This window comes from Phyllostomus hastatus, unplaced genomic scaffold (genome assembly GCF_019186645.2).
Source record: "Phyllostomus hastatus isolate PE091 unplaced genomic scaffold, TTU_PhHast_1.1 phas_contig_36, whole genome shotgun sequence".
Classification (NCBI taxonomy): domain Eukaryota; kingdom Metazoa; phylum Chordata; class Mammalia; order Chiroptera; family Phyllostomidae; genus Phyllostomus; species Phyllostomus hastatus.
The window spans coordinates 4,183,221-4,202,589 of NW_025333862.1; the positions used below are offsets into that span (position 1 = coordinate 4,183,221).

A 19,369-nucleotide genomic window follows, 5' to 3' on the forward strand; every position below is an offset into this window, starting at 1 on the left:
CCAGGGTGCCTGAGTATTGTGGGTCTCATCCACATTGGCCAAGGTCGTCATCTCCTTGCCCCAGCTCTCATTTCTCACACTGCTTTGGTCAAAGACCACACAGGCCATCACAAAGGCCAGTCTCCCAAAATTTGAACTAAATGAAACAACAGAAAAAGAACAGCTGGGACCTGCTCTTTGGATGGGCCTTCCCAAACACATAGGCACAGGTCTCTCTCCCCAACCCCTGCCCACCTCTTGGCTCTAGAGTAGAAAGGATTGCTAAACACGGTTTCCAGAGCTGGGCTGGTAGCATCCATGCCGGTCTTGGATGACGCTAGGGAGCAAATAAGGAGGCCAAAACAAGCAAGCCATGTTAAAGGGACACCAGATATTGGAACACTGCTCTCCCAACACGTTATCTTATGTTTCAAGGACCATTAGGAACATGGGGGGGAAAGACTATTTGCCAAACAAAAAAGACAGAGAAAGAAAGAAAGGCGAGGGAGGAAAGGAGGGAGAGGAGGAGGGAGGGAAATGGGGGGACAAGCCAACCAAATCAACCAGAAATGCCATCATTTTCCCCCACTGGTTCCAATGTGACAGCATTCAAAAGTGAACATATTAGGGAGTATCCTTGGCTCTATGTCCCTTTAACTCTATTCATCTGCAGAAACAGGCAGCAGAAGGGGGCGTGCAAGAAAAGCTTTTTGGGGAGGAGAAGCGAGTAAGGGAAGGGACAGGGTCACCTTAGGGCAGACCTTCTGGGTTCACATCTCAGGAGACCCCACGGTTTTTTTTGCCCTTGTCTTTCCGGTCGTCACTGGACCCACACGCACTTCCCTGTCCTGTTCAGGTGGTGGTCCAAATGCGGCCTTGCCTCCTTTCCGCACGCCGTGGACGGCGAGGGGCGCCTGTCCACTCCCATCGGCAGGGTCTATAGCACTTTAAAAGGCTTTCTGTCCTAGGATCTGTTTTTTCTATCTCGTTAGCCTCATTGAAAACTTTTCTATGGCATATAATGTCAATTAAGAGGCTTTCAAAAGAGCAGTTATGATGTGAGGTTGAGTCTTTGTGAAATAGTTGGAAGTCAACAGGACATCAACTGCATTTTCTGTAAGGGTCGAAACTCAAATTGATCCCTGTCTTCTTGGGGCCTGTGTGTGTGAGATTGTGTTTACTGTGCATGGTGGTACATATGTGTGTATGCTTCCATCTGCTGCCTGTGTCCAACCTGTGTCCCGTGTGTGATGTGTGTGTGTGTGTATGGTGTATGTACAGATGGAAAACAAGGCAGATCTACCAACACATCAGGCTGTGAGAGGGCAGGGGAGGCCCAGGCTCTTCCTGGACCCCCCCCTGATATCACGCTTTCCCCACCCAGTGGATCTAAAGTGATAAAGGAGAGAAGCAGGCTCTTTTCCCTTCCTGTTCTGTCCCTGGCTTGCTCCCACCCCTGACATGGCTTTGGGGATCTTCCAGTCCATCTGGGTCCCATCTCTAGAAGAATTCCTGTGTACCATCTTCTGTCTCTCCAAAATGTTAGAGATCTTGTACAAAAGCACCTGGCCTAGTGTCTTACGCATAGTAAAGGTACTTAGTTAATATTTTAAATTGAGTTCTGGAAGAAAAGAACAATAGAATAACCATAGCAGCAGTTACCACTCGTTGCCAGTGTCTGACAAAATGCTGTCATTCTTGTTTGAGTCTCCCAACACGCCTGTGAGGTCGAGAGGGCAGGTTCCACAATGTTCATTTTATAATTGAGAAAACAAAGGCCCAGAGAGGCTAAGTGATATTTTCAAGATTGAAAACAAATTTCTTGTAAATGGCAGAGCCATTTTAAAGTGCCATGTCTGACTTTATGTTCTGGACTCTTATCATATAAAACTGCCTTTTAAGAATATCTAGAATATCTATTTATCTAGGAGGAGATCCTCTGAGAGGTTATTTCTCAAGGTCCCAGCCTAAGGGCCCCACCCCTCTGGGGGAACAGAAGCCCAAGAAAAGTCACTGCGGTCTGAATTGAATAACTGGCCTGCCTACAGCCATATCACCCTGAACATACCTGATCTCGTCTGAATAGCGGACCAGCCAGGCACTGTGGGTGGGCCACAGGGAGGAAAGCCTGGCTCAGGCCGTGGGCACAGAGCCCCGCCCCTCACCACTCCCAGGCACAGCAGAGCCTGCTCCCACTGGGGCAGGGGAGAGGATCGGTGCATCCAGGCCTGCTCGGGACTAGCGTCCTCAACCAGACGCCTGCATGGACTGGATAACACATGCTGCTTTCTGGAATTAAACTGCAGTACCCTGAGGGCTGGGTGCCTTCCCTGTTGACTAAAATACAGATATCAGTGCCTCCAGTGCCCAAGTTCGTTACAAGGATGAATGCACAAAGACAGGGAGGCCCAGTGAGATGCTGGTCACATGGCCTGCGACTAGTACCACCAACAGTCACAGCCAAATCCTCTGATTTCATGTTCATGGTGATTTCTACAACTTGGAGAGAACAAAACCATCCTGATGAGGCCTGACCCCAGCTTCTTCATATTTTAGATGCTTCCTTGGCTGTAAACTAGGTCAAAATCTCAGAATCATATTCCAAGCTCTGCCACACACTGGCTGTGTGCCCTTGGCATGTTTCCTAACCTCTCTGTGCTTTCATTTTACCAGTTATAAAATGGGGATAATCAAAGTGCCCACCTTGCAGGGTTGTTATAAAGATTAAATGAGTTAGGTTCTGTAAAGTGCTTAGAATAGTACGGAGCAGGGAGGAGGCACCCCATACGGCAGCTGCTGCCATTGTTATCATCATTACTGGCATGATTTTCACCACCACCCCAGGCCGCCCCCCCCTAGGGCAGTGTGTGTGTGGCCAGCACCCCCATGATCTGTAGCGCAGATCTGAACATAGGTGTATGTGCTCAGATAAATGCCCAGCATGTTGACCCGGGCCTGTCTAAAGTCACGGGGTGCTGCACAGGTGTGTAGTCCTTAGTTTATAAACTGTGGAGTTTAACAAGAACCTGTGGCGTATGATAGGATAATCTCCCAGATTTGTGCTTAACAAAATCCTAGCACTGAAGGTCTAAGCAAGAAGCTCCCTCTCATCTCTGCCACCGTCTCCAGCAAAGATGCAAATTCCTGCCTGTCCCCTGAGGGCATTTCCATGTAGGCCTAACACACAAGAGGTAGCATTAATTATACATGTGGCATGTGGTCGTTTATTTCCCGCCCCCCACCGAGAAACTCCCGGCTGCCCTAAAGAGCTTTGGAGACAAGGGGTGTGAAGGCGCAAATCAAAATATAAGCCACTTTGTTGTGTCCCGGTGGTGCCAACAAAGGTTGTCAAATGGATGGACGATAAGGGGGTGGGAAGGAGGTGGGAAGCAAGGAGACAGGGCAGGAACAGGGGGTGGCGGGGTGGCGATGGAGCACCAGCTCTGCCTACCTGCTGATCCAAATACTCTAGGTTTCTTTGCAACTGAAGGTCTAAAAGTTCATCCTACCCGGAGAGCCCGAGGCCCAACGGCAACACACACAAACAGGAACAGGACAAAAGAAAACAATAAAAAGGAAGCAAAGCAGTTAAGAGTCAGCTGGGCAAGGAAGAGCACCTCACTGTCCTGGAGGAGTTCTGGGGAAGGGTGGGTGGGGGCGAGGGGTGGGACCACCCAGAGCAGCCTCCACCGGAGACACACTTGGGCCCCCACTCCGAGGCTCCCTGGTCGGCCTGGCCCTCCCCCAGTGAGCAAGGCACCACTGAAGCAACCTGGTCAGCAACCCCTGCAGGCGTTTCAAGTTTTCTGGGAAAATCTGTTGTTTCTGGATGGGTGCATTTACCGTGTGTCAAGGCTGGAGTTGGGCCCTGGCAGGGGAGGATGAGAGAGGGAACTGAGGGCAGCCCACCCCACCGGCCAAGGTCTCCTGCACCTGGGCCCTGGGAGCTGTGCAGGGAGAGGGGCCAGCACCAGGCCTTTGGCACAAGGACTCTGCCTGTGGGCTCCAGGGGGTCTCCCCAGCTCCGCAAGTCGGGCATCTGCCTCTAGTTCTCCAGGTGGAGACAAAAATTCTCGAGAACAAATTTCAGGAAGAAACACAGTAGAGAGGGAGAGGAAAAGAAAAAACACAATATGGAAAATCTTTCCCTCCTCAGTCCTGCCACTGACTCCTTCCCCAAAGTGGCATTGCAGGCTGGACAAACCGGAAGCGTAGGGGGAAAGGCTAGACCATGCCTGCTGTTGGGAGCTCTGGCCTGACTTTCTTCCCAGCCCGTGACCTGAGGCCCTGTGCAGGCCCCTCGGCATGCTGCAGGATTGTCCTGAGGTCCAGAGGGTCAGGACATTACGTGCTTCCAGTTCTTGTCCTTGCTTCTCTGCCCTGTGTCACAGAGAAGGGGTAACTGGCACCAAACTCTGTTGGGGTTAGAGTCCTGGCTGGGAGGAAGGAGGTATCCAGAGGCGACTAAAAACCAGATGGGCCATGGATTGGGCCCAGAGGCCCTCCCTGGGAGCAGATGCTGAGGGGCTGAGGGGCTGTGGTGGGGGAGGAGAGGACGTACCATCTTATCGTGGACCGTGGGGGGTGGTGGGTAGTTGTAGGGGTACAGTCCTGCAGGGACTGGCCGCCTGTCTCCCAGGTAATCATACTGGAAGAGAAAGGGAATTGGAGAGGTGAGGGGGTCCGGCTGGGACAAGGACTTCCCCACCAACAGAAATTCAAGGTTAGGGATATTTGTATCCTGTCCCAGAGCAGACTCCAGACTGAAATGGACAGCATTTATCCAGTGCAATATCCTAGCAGTGATCTGTTCAGGTCCTCAAGAAAACACGGAATCTTCTCTGCTCTCTTATATAGAATTAAGGTTCTTGGCATAATCTGGTGATGGGCACAGAAAGCAAGGTTCCTACATGGTGGGCAAAGCAAGGCCCCCAGGGCAGCTCTCCTGGGGGGCGGGACCACCGGACCAGTGGCTCCCTGGGCAGTGCTGTTGGCTGTGTCGACATACAGCCCAGAGTCCCCATGTCCTAGATGCTGCTGCACTTTCACCTCCTCTCAGCAGATGGGCTCAGGCTTCTGAGGGACCTCGGGGGATGAGGAAGGAGGGGACTTCAGGGGATGAGGAAGGTAGAAGCTCACCTTGGGAGAGCTGATGGATCGCCTCATCACGTAGGCAGTGGGGTCAGCATAGATGTCCTCACTGCGAGGTGGCAGCCGCTCAAAACGGGCACTGGGTGAGCGGACCGGGGAGTAAATGCGGGTGCGGCTGTAGGAGCCCTGGCTGGGCGAGCGGGGCACAGAGTGGGACCGCAAGGACAGGCGGCGCAGGGAGCCAGAGGCAGCATCCAACTCATCGAAATAGACCGGCTGCCGGGAGGGGCTGGGGATCCAGACGGTGCCGTCCTGCCGTCCGTAGCTGGCAGGCTCCTTCCACCCGCACCCGTTGCGGAAGGAGTGGCGCTTGTCCTCCAGGGCCCAGGGCGGGCTGATCCGGTCATAGGCAGGCATGGAGCAGATGCTGTCCGGCCGCACCCCTGGTGGGTAGTACTGGTAATCGTCGGGGTACTGGGAGGAGTAGGGGCCATAATACTCAGGGGCCCTGCGGGACATGGGGTAGAACCTAGAGGGACTGAGAGAGAGAACAGTGTAAGGAGCTGGGCAGAGTGGGCACGTCCCCACCCCTCCTCGGGGCCCCAGTCCCACCTCGGAGTCCCCCAGCCTGGAGTGGCCTCGTGAGCACACAGAGAACCAGGTTTGTTCCCAGAGGTTCGTGGAAGAGCCATTCTCAGAGCTCCTCCCTCAACCAGCTCCCTGAGGCCCAAAAGTCCACCCGTCAGAGCTTCCATCTTTGCCTCTTTAACATGAAATACCCCCGGGGAGAAACTTTAAGCCTTATTAGCCATCTCTATCTCAGTGCGAACTGATTTATCAGATCTTGCCCAGAGAGGCAAACAGAAGAAAGCAAGAGTGCCGGACACCTGGGGGAAAGGGGCAGAGGGGGGACAAACAGTGGCTTCCCTGATCTTATGGGGCTCCTATGAAGGGAGGCACTCCCCTGCACCCCACCCCGGGCAGGCCGGAGGCCCCGGGCGCCGGACTGCGGGCAGTGAGCAGCCTGCCCGAGGCTGTTACCTGCAGTTCTGAGCTGCCCAGACCCCAGGGCCCAGTAAGTCCCTTCAGATGTCTGAAGGCCAGAGTCACCAGATAAAGGAGGAAATTGGTACAGAGGGCAGAACTAGGATCAGTGAGTGGCAACATTTTCCTTCTTTTCTCTTTTTAAAAACTGCCTATAAACATTGGCTTTCAAACAACTAGAGCCATTCAAAAATGGAGTTGGCTTGGCAGTTGATCAGTGAGTCTCCTCTTAGCAGAAACACCGGAACAGAGGATGTTGTTTGTAAGAGGGTGGAGGCTCAGATGGACAGATGTCTGGCCGAAACAACTTTAAGGCCCCTCCCTAGGATCGCCAGCCTGTTTCCGGGGCCACCCAACACCCTTGTGGAGAGACACTGGGCACTCTGTTCCTCCCTCTGGAGGAAGCAGACAGAAAGCAAAATCAAGGGCAGGGAGAGCCACAGGGCAGGAAAGGATTGGGGCAAGCTGGGAGTCCTGGGGTTTTCTTGGTTTCCCAACACAGTCTGGCTTCCAGAAGGTTTCCAACTGGGTGCCTCTCATGTTACCCCCGCCACCCAGCCTTAGTCATGACAACACCCCAGCTTTACCCCAGGCCTCACCTCCGAAGATCTTCAGGTGGGAGCACCCCCCGACGCAGGTTCACCCACTGCTGAAGCTGGTTCATGGAGCTCTTGCGCTGGGCAATCTTGTCGGGGTTCGCGTGTGGGGTGAAGCTTGGCCGGTGTCCCCCGCTCTCCGAGTCCTGAGGCGGGAAAGCTGTGCTCCCTGGTCGGCTTGGGGAGCTATACTGCCAGCCGTTGGGCTGGGTGGGCCGCTCCCTGCCCCCTGGGACCCTTGGGCCCTCAGGGTAAGGGCTGCCTGGTTCTGAGGCTGGTTCCAGTCCAGCCTGGATGCCATTGACTTTCACCAGAGGCTCACCCTGGACTTCGGGCCTCTCAGGCCTCCTCTCTGCCTTCTCACAGCCTCGGCCATCCCCCTCCCCTCGAGTCTTGGCCTCTGGCTCAGGCTTGGGGAGGCTGTTGTGAGGTGGCTGGTGGAGGTGTTTGCTGGGTGGGATGTTTTCTGAGTCTGGCTTCTCCTGGCTGCAGGGTGGCAAGGGAGATGTTGTAAGTGACTCCAGCCCGGCACGGAGTTGGGTAGGGGGTGGTACACTGGGAGGGAGAAAGGAGCAAAGAAGTTTGGGCAGAAAGGTAGCAGTAGGAACAGAATTTAATACATTTCGGTTCTGTTTCCCAGTTATTATAATTATAAAAAGTCATCAGATTCTGCCTATGCACGGCACGCTCATTCTGCCCTCCAGGTCTCCTCCCACGGGTCGCTCCACTCCCTTCGGCTGACCTGCTGTTAGCCCAGCCTTCAAGCTGTGGCCAAGACTAGCCTCACCAAGCCCAGGTCTCCTGTGCAGTCTGTCCCTGATACAGCCCCCAAACTTGGCAGACACTGCACTAAGGTTTCACAACACCAACCGTCTTTGATGTCCCAGCTCCAGAGGCTTGTCACAGGTCAGCCCTCTCTCCCACAGAAAGTTCCTCACCTTCCATGAGCCCAGGGCTCCTTGACGGCAAGGACGGGGATAATGATGCCTCCCCTCCCCGGACTGCTCTGGGGTCAAACACGGCAGGCGCCAGGACAGGGGACGGTGCCTCAAACTTCACAGACATAGAAACATGCTAGTTCCCTTCTCAAAACCAAGCTTCTCCCAGGACAAACTTTTTGTTGGAACATCAGCTCTGCGAGGCAGGATCATGTCAGAATTTTGCTCCCTAGTTTTCCTAGACCTGACAGAGTCCCTTATACATTTCCATTTAGAGTAAATATTTATGAAGCGAATGAGCAGCCTTCTGGAAATATGCCTCTTGGGTGAAACAAAAGTGGAATCTCATGAAGGTATTCTCCCTATAGTTTCTCAAAGTCAACATCTTCAAGTGTCCTTGCTGAGACCTTGCTTGGTAAACATTTCTAAGACATGTGACTAGACCTGGAGTTGATACTCTAACACCTCCTTCTGGATCCCCGTTAGGAACCCCTTCAATGTCTAACTCAATACTCAGCTCCCAGTTCAAGCAGAGACAGACCCCCAGACTACGGACGAGGGAGTGCTGGGCACAGCCACGCACTCAGCATTTATGACGTAGCAAGCGTTTTACATACTGTTTAGTCCTCACAATGACCTGTGAGTCAGGATGGTAATTGCTATCTTTGAGGAAAGGAAACTCAGGTTCATGGCGGTTAAGTCACACTGAGGTGGCACCGGGGCAAGTGACCAAGTTGGGAGTTGAACCTGAGCCCACCTACCTCCAAAGGCTGCGTGCTTAACATGCACAGCCAAGACAAAGTGAACAAATGACCCCGGCCCTGGGCTCCTGGCCAGGCCCCCATGGAACCTGGCTTCTCTCTGGGGCTCCGCCAGCTCAGAGAGAAGACGAAGAGCGGTCAGGGGAAGAGAATACCAGGTCTGAAATCACTCAGTCAGACATGCTCTCAGCAATTCAAGACAGCACACTGGGTTCAGTGACGGCACAGAGCACAGCACTGCCTCCTGCTTCCTTTTTCCTTAGCACTCCCCACCCCGGGCCCAGACCCTGGCACTCACTTGTGACGCACAGCTTGGGGCACGGACTTCTGGGCTGGGGGGATCTGCACTCGGGCTGCCTCCCCCATGGCCTGGATCCAGGCCTCCTGCTCCTCAGGGCTCTCAGCACTGAAGAAGTAGGTGCGAACCCCAGCATGCTCAGCCTGTGGGGAGAGGCAGTGCGTGGAACCGGCCCCGGCCTCGTCCACCCAGCACACGGTCACCTGTAGGGAGAAGACACCCATGCCCACAGAACAGGTGGTCAGGAAGGCCACTCCCTTGACCTGCAGCACTTTTTCCCACATGGAGCTTAGGAGTAACGTGAGGTGGGTAGCCTGCACGTACACCAAGTGCTCCGGCTGGCGCTCAGGAACCTGCCTTGGCCAGCTCCCTGGACACCACAGGGCAGCCCAGGTAACTTTACCTGCCCCACCTGAGGTGATTATAAGCAGGAGGGACAATTACCACACCCACTCCCCTATCAAATTCTGTCTTTGATTTGAGGGGCAATTACCGAATGTCTGGGAGAGATGCCCCCAGCACAGGCCAATCTCTCGGCCTCTGAGAAGCTAGTGCTGTCTGTTCTGCACAGAGACAGCCAGGTCTCCCTCTTGTGGCATGCAAGGGGCATGCACAGGTGGTCAGAGCACGCTACCTAGTTGGCGGCCGCGAGCAGGTGCGGCAGGCGGGAACCCAGGAGAGAGCTCCTGTCCAGAGGAGGGGTCCTCACGCAGTCAGAAGAAGGAGAAGCAGAGAACAGGTCAATCAATCACCAGAGGGAGAGACAGGAGACGACATGGCAGGAATGTTGAGAAGCAGACGAAAGTGAGGAGCTAGTCAAACCATCCCCTTCTAGTGGTGTCATCGGGACAACAGCACCCAGCAATGCCCGATCTGCCCACCAGGGAGGGGAGTGGACAGCTTGCACCAAGGGAATTTGGGCTGGTGGTGGAGAGAAGTCAGGGAATCCCAGCACTAATGCTAGCTCTGCTCCTGACCATCTCTGGCCTTAATGCACACGTCTATTAATGGGGAGGGGTCTACCTAGTGAAACTAAAGATTCTTAGGCCACAGGGAGGAGATCCTCCCGAGCTAGGTTTCTTTCTGGGACCTCAGCACATCCCCTAAGTGAGACCCTCAATCTTCCAGGGAAAGCGTGTTTAGCCCACCCAGCATAACAGATCCAAAAATGATCAAGAGTCTCAGATGGGAACCTCACTTTGGCCTCTGACCCCTTGGGTGCTAAATCCTGGGTCTCTGGGGATTGAAAGCAGAGAGGACAGGTCTTCTCAGAACAAGCCCCAGGGCTCTCCTGAGCAGCAGCACTAAACCCACACCCTCCAAATGCTGTCCTGGCCGGACCTTCACTCCGCTGTAGCCACGTTCCCCTGCATGGGACTTCCCCTGCAGGAGCCCTTTCGCACTGAGGCTAGTCTTCCTTCTCTATGGACAGAGGGAGGCCTCCTTCCTCTGGATCCTGCCGGTCCCCACCCTCCAGCAGGGGGCCCAGCACGGAGGTGCTGAGGAGAAGCCGAGAGCTGTAAGGCGGTGTCTGGAGGCTGGAACTGCACAGGGGTATGGAGACCAGGGCTCAGGCCAGCCTCCTGTGGTGGAGGACAGAGCCAGGGTAGAGGGGAGACACATGGGGACTCTGGGTGTGTCCTGGGGCCAGTCGGAGTCGGGAGCGAATGAGCTGATTTGCTAAGCATCTCACAAGCCTCTGTGAGTGCAGAGCACTGCTCTGGGCACCAGGCACAAGGAAAGCAAAGACAGGCTCTTTGCACTTGAAGGCCTCACGGCTAAGCTGGAGGACACAACATGCCCACGGGGAAACAGGAGGGAGCAAAGGCCTGGGAACAACCGCTGGCGATGGGGGAAGGCAGAGGGCCTGGGGAAGACAGGGCCCCTGGAGGGGAGCCGGGAGGGAAAAGCAGCCTGGAACCAGGAAGGGGGACCAGAGAGTTGAGGGAGGTGCCCCGGCAGGGTGAAGGCCACTGAGCCCCCAAGGGGCTGGGGTAGGAAGAGGTTAAAGCATTCAGCAGTAGGCTGGGCAGGAACAGTCCGGGCTCATTACCAGTCATCCAAGAGTCTCGCTTGGTGGCCACAGCAGGACAAGCCTCCCATCTGTCTCAGCAACCCTCCCTTCCCTGGGGAAGGGCCTCTGAATAGCCACAATTGGAGCCCTTTGTGGCCACTGAGCACAGCTCTCTGAGTTGGCTTAAAGGGGCAGTGAGCGCCTCGGGGACGGGGAAGGAAGAGAGGGGCTAACAGGCACAGAAGTAAAGCCTGGGGTTTAGGGTGGGTGGGTGTCAGTCATCGGTGTCATCTGATGCCTGCTGAGCCACACGCTGCAGTGCGCCTGTGTCTGCACAGGTCTGGAAGGGAGGGTGAGACAGGCCGTCTGCTTGTGTGGGTGTGTGTGTGTCTGTGTATAGCAGGGTTTTGTTGTTGGTTAAACAGCCTGTTCCTATTTCCCCAGCTAGAACCCGGCTCCCTGGAGCCAGAGTTTTATTAATTGTTCATTCTGTTCACACCTCTGGCAGACAGGACCCGGGAGGCTGGAAACTAATTATGTGCCAAAGAAGTCCCTCCTTGTTCCCAGAGCAGCACCTGTGTGTGCTGCCCACCTCTTCTCTGTGGCTAGGTGACCAGAGGCCAAAGGACAGAAAAGGGCAGTCAGTCTCTGAGCACTGACCCTGGGTGGCCTGCAGGCCCTACGGTCCAACGCCAACGCCACTGCCTGGGGTTTTCAGGCCCTTGGACAGCGACTCTCCTTTGCAGAGAGGGGCTTTGTGCTAAGAAAGGGCATGGGCAACATCAGAATTCCGTATGTGGAAAATGAAAGGGAACCTAGGGTCTTTACATCATAAAATACAAAAAGAGCCTGGGATTTTTATCATTTTTAATAGGTCATTAATTTTTAAATGTAAAAATACACTGCCTAGGATGAGCCAGCTGCAGCCCCTGATGGGTGGATCCCGAGGGCTGTGGGCGGGGGGGCCCGGGGCGGGGGGGGGGGGGTGGGCAGCACGGTGAGCAGGCCGGTGAGGCCCATCTTCCTGCATACCCGCTCTCTCGACATGTCTACACGAGGTTTGCTTCTCTTGCTTGTAATGAAACTCAAGTCCTAATTTTCTCTAGAGATTGAAATTTGAGTGAGTTTGACTGTGGATCTAGGTTTCCAGAAAGCACCTCAGCCCCTCCAGCCTATAGCTCCCGCCTCTGCTACGAAGGGCTCCCAGGTGCCAGGCCACAGGGCAGAGGGTGCACAGGCTCAGGAATTAACTGGGCTACATTTACTGATCTACATCCCAACAGGGCTGATGCACTCCTCCTGCCACCCCTGGAAAAAACTGTGGTACCAGTGAAGCACATCCCTACTGGTCCACCCTGGGGAGAATCGCCCACCCAACCCCGCAGGAAACAGGAAGGGGTCCCGGCACGGCCTCACCTTAGCCTTAGGACAGCCTGCACTGAGTCCAAGGGCCACCGCCCACTCCCTCCCTCTGCCGCCACTTCAGACTCCTGTGGGAGGTGGCTCTTGACCCTTCTCCGTCCCCTTATGCTCTGGAAGAACAGGCCTCCCTCCTCCATCTGGCCTGGGAGAGGAAGGCCAACTGACCTTAAAGGTGTGTTTTCGGCTGATGTTGTCTGAGGGCTGCACGGCGGCCACCCGGAAGCTCAGGAGGGGGATGCTGCCCAGGACGCTCTCCTCCTTCTCATCTGCCAGGAAACAGAGGCCCAGGTGAGATGTGTGTGCACTTGCAGGGGGAGAGGGGAGAGGAGCACGTCAGCTCTGTTGTGATAAGTTGGAATAAATCTTTGTCGCTCACTTACTATTAGGCACTCAGGGCCACCAAACACCACCACACAGGGTGTGCTCTGCACAACACCAAGAGGCACACTCCCTGGAGGTAGGGCACTGGGGCACGTGGCGGCTCTGCGGACACGCTCTAGACCTGTCTAGAAGTGAATGAGAGGCAAGTAGTCCCGCCCTCAGGAAGCTGACATTCTGGCCCACCAGTTAGCAAATCAGTTAGAGCTACTGTTTTGGAGTGTTCAGTCTACATCGGACTCTGTTCTGAGTAAAATGCCTTCATGGACTTGACGCTCTCCACAATCCTCTGACCAAGTTCTGTTATTACCCCCATTTTATAGGTTGGGAAACTGAGACACAGGGAGGGTAAGTAATTTGTCCAAGGTTTCAAAGTGGTGGGCTGGTCTTTGAACCCAAGGAGTCTGACTCCCAAGCTATCACTCTTAACCACTCCACTGTGCATAGTGCCCGTCCAACACAAGACAATTCTGACAGCCATACACATAGCAGGATACCAGGATGGGGCATGGGAGAGTGGACAGTCTCCTCTTCGGCTCTGGCTCCTCTGGGTAACTGTTCCTAAGGTTCTCCCAGGCACCCTGCAGCTTGCTTTGTCCTCTCCTGATGTAGACACCCCCCGACCCCCCCACCCCACCCCCACCCCCCGCGCTCCCAGGCCCACGCCTCGGGGAAGACCTGCCCCTGCATGGCCTCCTGGCCCTCAGGCCCCTGGATCAGGCTAACAATTGGGCTATTACATAATTCATCCTGAACCTCCAAAGCAGCCTGATGGATTAGCTAGTCGGGCCACCAGCTGTCAGCGGGAGACGCGAACGGGCAGGGGTGTTCTGTGGGACAGGAAGTGGGCCGCCACGAGGCCATGGTAAGACCCTCCATACTTGCCCAGGATTGCTCTGTATTCCCTGGGCAGGAGACCCTGTAAAACTCTCGGATAGGATTTATAAACTCCACTAGTTCTTTTTCCTCTTACTCATCACTTGCACAAGATATTTGACCCAACATCCAGCTTCCTGTGCCGGCCTCAGGGTGGTACCCAGAGAGGGGCTAAACCTAAGGAGCAGGAGATCCCAGGACTAGAGACCCAGATTTCTTTAGGAAAACAGAGGCTGTAGGCCCCTGGAGGAGGTGGGCCTCTGCCTGATACTGTCCAGGCCTGTGTTCAGGGGCTCTCCCAACAGCATCTCTCAGAGATCAGTGGCCCCGCAGCAGTGTCCCTTGAAGTGCGCAACTTTAAGGGTCTGCCCTCATGCCTGGAGTCTCTCCTGTGAGGAGAGCCTGGCTCTTCCCCAACTTTGTCCATACTCTGGCTGCAGAGCAGCCCCCTATCCCAGAGGCCCAGGCTGGGCAGACGCTCCTCCCCAAATCTTGGGGTTTCCTCTATGGCTGGACCCTATATATGCAGCCCCTTCCTGATTTTTCCCCTCAGAGTTCAGGTGGCAGCAACTCAGGGCACAGGAACAGCAGCGTGGTGGGGGTGGGGGTGTCACGGGGAACGACCTCTGTTTGCCAAAGTTAATGATTCACTGAATTGCTCCAGGAAGGCCCAGAGAAGACCAGGCTCTGCCGTGCCCGGGGCATGGAGGGCTTGGAGAACATTGAGGGAAAGAAAGGGAACAGTCTCCCCTACTGCCAAGTCATTTCACCCGACTCTACCCAGTGCCCCACGTCTGTGTGACGGCATTGCCACTGTCATCACCCTCACTAGTCCCCTGTGCCCCCCTGACACAATTTTGCTATGTGCATTTTAAAAAGAACTTCCTAGAGATGACATTGCTGCACCAATGTCATCAGATCTTTGCCCTCCTTTCTTGGAGAGGGTCAGGAGTGAGCGTTGGGTGTGCAACAAGGGCAGACACCAGGGACATTCATTTATTCCACATGGATGGAACACCTACTATGTGCCATGCATGGCTGTAGGCTCTGAGGATACAGCAGTGAACAAAATGGACAAAAATTGCTGTCTTCACACATCGGATCGTGCATCCCATGGAACAGGAGGAAGACCAGCATACAGGCCCCAGTTAGTAGGTGACCTGCTAATAGTGACTAGGGACCTTCTTCTCTTTCCCCTTCTTCTCCCCCGGGCTTCACCATCTGTCATAGGACTGTCCAGTTCACCCTCTCTATCTCCAATCAGGGCCTAGAACTCTGCTTGAAAAGCAGTAGGCACTTGGTAAATATTGAATGTAAGTGAGTGAATGCATGGGCAAGTGAGCTTTGTTTTTACCCCATGGTGACACCCCACTGGTGCTGGAGACTGCAGGGTAGAGATCCATCCTCCCCCAGAGTCCATCCAAAGCAGAGCCCAGTGACCTGGCAGAATGCGAGAGAGCAGTGGGCACTCTTGCCCCCACTGGCCTAGGGGCAAACTCACCTTTATAGTAGAAGAGGCAGCGATCCACCAGGACGAACCAGCGCTTGTTCCACTGCTTGACGCCAGAGCTGGCCTGCAGGGCAGGTGGACAGAGACAGACGGGGGCTGTGAGCTGGGCACGAGGGAGACTGGGATGTGATAGGAAAAGTGCTGCACTAACTACAGGGATATCCTGCCTCTGGTTAGAGCTCAGCCACTAACAAGTGGCAGCAACCCCCTTGAGTCCCCAGATGCAGGAACCTGACATTGGATTACTGCCAGTGACCTTCAGTTCTGTCATCCTTGGCCTCAGTGCCTTCCCCTATGGGGAAGATTAAAAGGGCAAAAGATGAGCCAGAATGATAGAGCAGAGGGCAGGCAGGGACAGTGGCAAGGCTGAGGGGAGAACTGCCGGACCCTAGATTTCAAGGAGACACTGCCACCACCCCCCTTTCCATAGCAAGAGGGACCAGCTGAGGATGAGCCATTAGGTTGCTCCAATTGGGTAGGTCACCCAGCATATTTCAAAACCACTGTATCTGTCTATTAGGAGATCTAGCTGGATTCCCAAATATGGCACTAATTGTTCTGTGTGATTTTGGGATGATACTTGACTTCTCTGAGCTTTCATAAAATTAGAAGATTCATTCACAAAGATATATCAAACGAGGAATGGGAGGACACCCCACAATAGATGTGGACTATAGTAACCACAGAGGATTCACAGTGCTACAAGGGGAAAGTGCTGGGCATGGGGGCGGAATGGCAGAGGGGGTCTCACCTGTTTGAAGAGCCAGCCTGCCTTGGTGACAGGGGCATTGGGGTTTCGCTTCATGGAGTGTGAGCGTTTGCCAAAGGCAATGGCCTTGCGGGACGTCCGGGTGGCCTAGGGAGGCACAGAGAGAAGCCGGCCTGACTTTGTCCCTCTCCTGTTTCCTGTTCCACTGACCAGGGGAGCGGCTGTACCTCTCTGGGGTCACCCCAAGGTGCCCTCACGCTGACAGACCCACGTGTGAATCTTGGATCTGTTACTAAGTCAAGAGCACATCCTCCTAAGTCTTTGATTCTTTCTCTGATTTCTAAAATAGGGTTCAAAAAGAATAATCCTGCCTGCCTGACAGCAGTGGGGGCTTGGGGGTTTTCTTGAAGAGAAAATAAGACTTTTCATTTCACTCCCAGCCTACCCTTCTTTTGCTGTCCTTACTCCTGCATCACCGTCCCCTCAGAATCCTGTTCGTCCCCACACACGCTCACCCCACCCCGGCCAGGAGGGAGCACCCACGCGTGCTCCAGCTCCTCATCGCGTGGGGGCCCTGCCGTTCCTCCACTTCCGGCAACGGCCCCTCTTTCCTGAGTCACCAGAGGCAGATGGACCTTCCACCATGGAGTCCTTCTCATCACTCTCAGCTTCTCGAGCATTCTTGCAGAGCCAGTCACCCTTTTCATTCAGTTTTGCCATCCGTAGGGCACTGTTCTTTAAAATGACCCATCTGATGCCTTAACTTTATATGACCTTGATGTCCTCAACTCAGAATCCTCCACTGCCACCCAGCACTGTCTCCCATGGCCGCACATTAGACCTGGTTAGCACCAGAGCCTCTTCATCGCTAACATCTTCAATTCTAATATTCCCATTTTCTGACCACAACATCCCATTCTTTGGGCTTTCTCACTCCACTGGGACCCCCAGCTCCTCAATTCTTCCCTTTCTTTCCATCAGCCACCTCATGGTTTTAGTTATTTCTCTACAAAGTGTAGGGCCCTTGGTAAAGTAGATCAACTGCACCCTCTTTCTGCTGTCTTTCTGCCTGATCTTCTCTAAAACTCAAAATCCCAGATAGTCACAGTTATCTATCCTCCCTCCACTCAGCCAGATTATGGCTGCGGCTGAAAAATCGTGCGTGATACAGATGAGGCCACTGCAGATCCACAGTCCCCAACCCCAGCTGGGCTCAGCCCCAGATGGCACCTCCATTCTGCACCCCCACTGTCCCCCCAGCCCTGCAATTTCTCCCTCTGCCCTCCCTGCAATGGGCCTGGATCCTCTTCTACAGAGAAAATTGATGTTATCAGACACGCACTCCCTCAATTTCACACCCTTTTACCCAGAAAATTATTGTCCTTACCTGTCTTTGTCTCTTTCCCTCCAATGTCAAAAAAAAAAAAAAGTTGCCATCCTTTCTAAGGCTAACACGCCCAATCCACCGTCTCCTCTGAGGCTTTGCTCCATTAATCATAATCTCCTCTCAGTTCTGTCTTCCACTTTTCCTTCTCCACTGGCAGCTTCTCCACAAACATGCTCAGGTAGCTCCATCTTAAAGCATCTGTCTGCCTCTCTCTCTCTGTCTTGTCTCTCTATCTCCCCCTCGCCCTTCATACCCCTAAATGCCCCCTTAACCCTGCCTGATGTCAGGTAACACCTTCCCTCCCTTCCCTCTTTCTCTTCAGAAATAGGCTCCTGGGAAGAGTCCTGATTTCTCTCCTCCCATTCACTCCTAACCCTCCTCCACCTCTTGTCTGAAATGGCTCTTGCGATGACATTGAAGCAAGCGTGTGCAGTCCCTGACAACTCTAAAGCACTGGACAGTATCAGTCGTACTGTCCTTCCTGAGACTCTTCTTTTGGTCTCTGTGATGCTCTTTGTCCTTTTCAATACCTCCATCTGTGGCCTTTCCTCCTCTCCCTTCCCTCTACCTGAGTGCTGGTGGAGCTCAACCAAACTTTTATCCTTTTACTCCTGTTCATATCATTATACATTGTGCCCGTATAACCTCCCCTACCAGCAATATGCTGGCAATTCCCTAACCTATATCTAAGACGTCTCTCCTAGCCCCAGTTCATTTGGCAACTGGTTATCCACACAAGATTAAGAAAAGTACAGAACCAAACTCATCCTCTTTCTAACCAAACCTGCTCTCCAATGTCTCTGCTCCTGGTGAATGGCACAGTCCTCCCAGCCACCCAGACCAGCGCTCCAAACTGCCGCACGCTGTCCCCTCCACTCCTTTATACAATCACTTATGCAGGACTAAGGAGTCCATCTGCCTAAAAGTCCTCAAATTCCACTTGTTGCCTCACAGGTTGTCATCTCCTCTGTCCAGCCTCTGCCATGAATTAAGGTTACCTTTCTAAAACACAGTATAATCCCATCACTCTCACTACCACTTATCACTTAGCAGTGAATTCAAATTACTCAGCACAGCACACAAAGGCAGGTCTACAAGACCTGGAAGAGCCCATCACCTACCTTCTGCCGTGTTAGCAGACAGGCCTAACTGACCCCTGGTCATGCCTAATGCCTATGCTTCTCTCCTGCACCCAATTCCTTGGTTCCCTTGCTCTTCCACACGAGGAGGGAGAGCCCCAGGCCCCTTATCAACAAATCCCAATTCATTCTTTAAAGCCTAGTGCAGACCCACTACTCCACAAAACCTGCCAACTGCTGCCCCTGCCCCTGCAAGAACAGTTAGCTGCTCCCTCCTCTCCATCCACTCTTATAGTCTGAAAGTTATAGTCTAAAACTGTCCTAGCCTTCCATTCCCTTCACTAGACTGTGAGCTCTTCACAGAAAGGAACGTTTATCTCTTTATTGCCAGAGCCCAGCAAGAGATCTGGCTATATGAAGCATGCTAAATACTTGTAGAAGGAAGAAAAGAAGAAATTAGGCTTTATTATAAAGTACCCCAAAACTAGGAAATAAAACCATTTTCCAAACTTTACTTGTAAAATCCCACATATATGGCTGAGATTAGCCATCTGAAGTCTAACAATAAGCAAGTCCCCAAATCCTTGCCTTTCCTCTCAGTCCATCACTGTCATAACCTCCTCAGGGCAGCCTAGAGGCTGCTCCCCATAGTTCACCACCCCAGCTAATCTCCTGCCAACCCTCCATACTCCAGCCTCCTTGTCTTTATGTCACTGCTCCCTAGCAACCCTCGGCTTTAGGTCAATTCGACCACCTGCCTTCCCTGCTTCCACAGCTAGACTATGAGCATTGCTGGAGGAAATCCACACACCTGGGGACTGGAGCCACACAGATTGAGTCCATGACCTCAGATGACCTTTTCACCCTATAGAGTAATCGTTCATATGTCCCTTGTTGACCACTGTTCCTGCTCTCCAAACCTTCGGCATATCCTCAAATCTCCAGTGCCTCCCCACCCACCCAGCTCTTCTCAGCACACGACCCTCCCTGCTACTTCCCAGAAAAAGCTGAGGATGACAGGTGGGGATGCCTTTAATTTCGTAGAGCCACTCCCTGCCCTCCCGCACTTCTAATGCCTTTTTTTTTTTTAATGCAGTCTCGGAAAGAGCATCTCTTCCCTGTCCCGGCTTACAGCACCTCTGCATCTGACTCTGGTCTCCACAGAATTGTGACTCACTGGCTAACCCCTTTCTCCTGAACCTATCCACTGGGCCATTCCACCCCTGCTTCTAACATCTTGAAACAAAACAAAATGGACAAAGAAAACTACCTCCATCTTGCATATCT

The 19,369-nt window shown here is 53.6% G+C and overlaps 1 protein-coding gene across 12 annotated transcripts in view; it reads right to left on the minus strand.

Moving 5' to 3' along the window:
* PLEKHA6 (pleckstrin homology domain containing A6) overlaps nucleotides 1–19,369 on the minus strand; it is a 136,538-nt gene that overhangs the window by 21,244 nt on the left and 95,925 nt on the right. For 5 of the 12 annotated variants that reach the window (XM_045841589.1, XM_045841596.1, XM_045841597.1 and 2 more), the window contains 8 exons: nucleotides 15,659–15,763; nucleotides 14,899–14,971; nucleotides 12,309–12,409; nucleotides 8,708–8,910; nucleotides 6,714–7,265; nucleotides 5,119–5,608; nucleotides 4,541–4,627; nucleotides 3,431–3,484 (listed from right to left, as the gene is read on the minus strand). In XM_045841589.1, the coding sequence (XP_045697545.1) occupies nucleotides 3,431–3,484; nucleotides 4,541–4,627; nucleotides 5,119–5,608; nucleotides 6,714–7,265; nucleotides 8,708–8,910; nucleotides 12,309–12,409; nucleotides 14,899–14,971; nucleotides 15,659–15,763 (1,665 nt within the window). The remainder of the gene's footprint in view (nucleotides 1–3,430; nucleotides 3,485–4,540; nucleotides 4,628–5,118; nucleotides 5,609–6,713; nucleotides 7,266–8,707; nucleotides 8,911–12,308; nucleotides 12,410–14,898; nucleotides 14,972–15,658; nucleotides 15,764–19,369) is intronic. The other 7 variants (XM_045841593.1, XM_045841592.1, XM_045841587.1 and 4 more) reach the window with 5 other exon arrangements.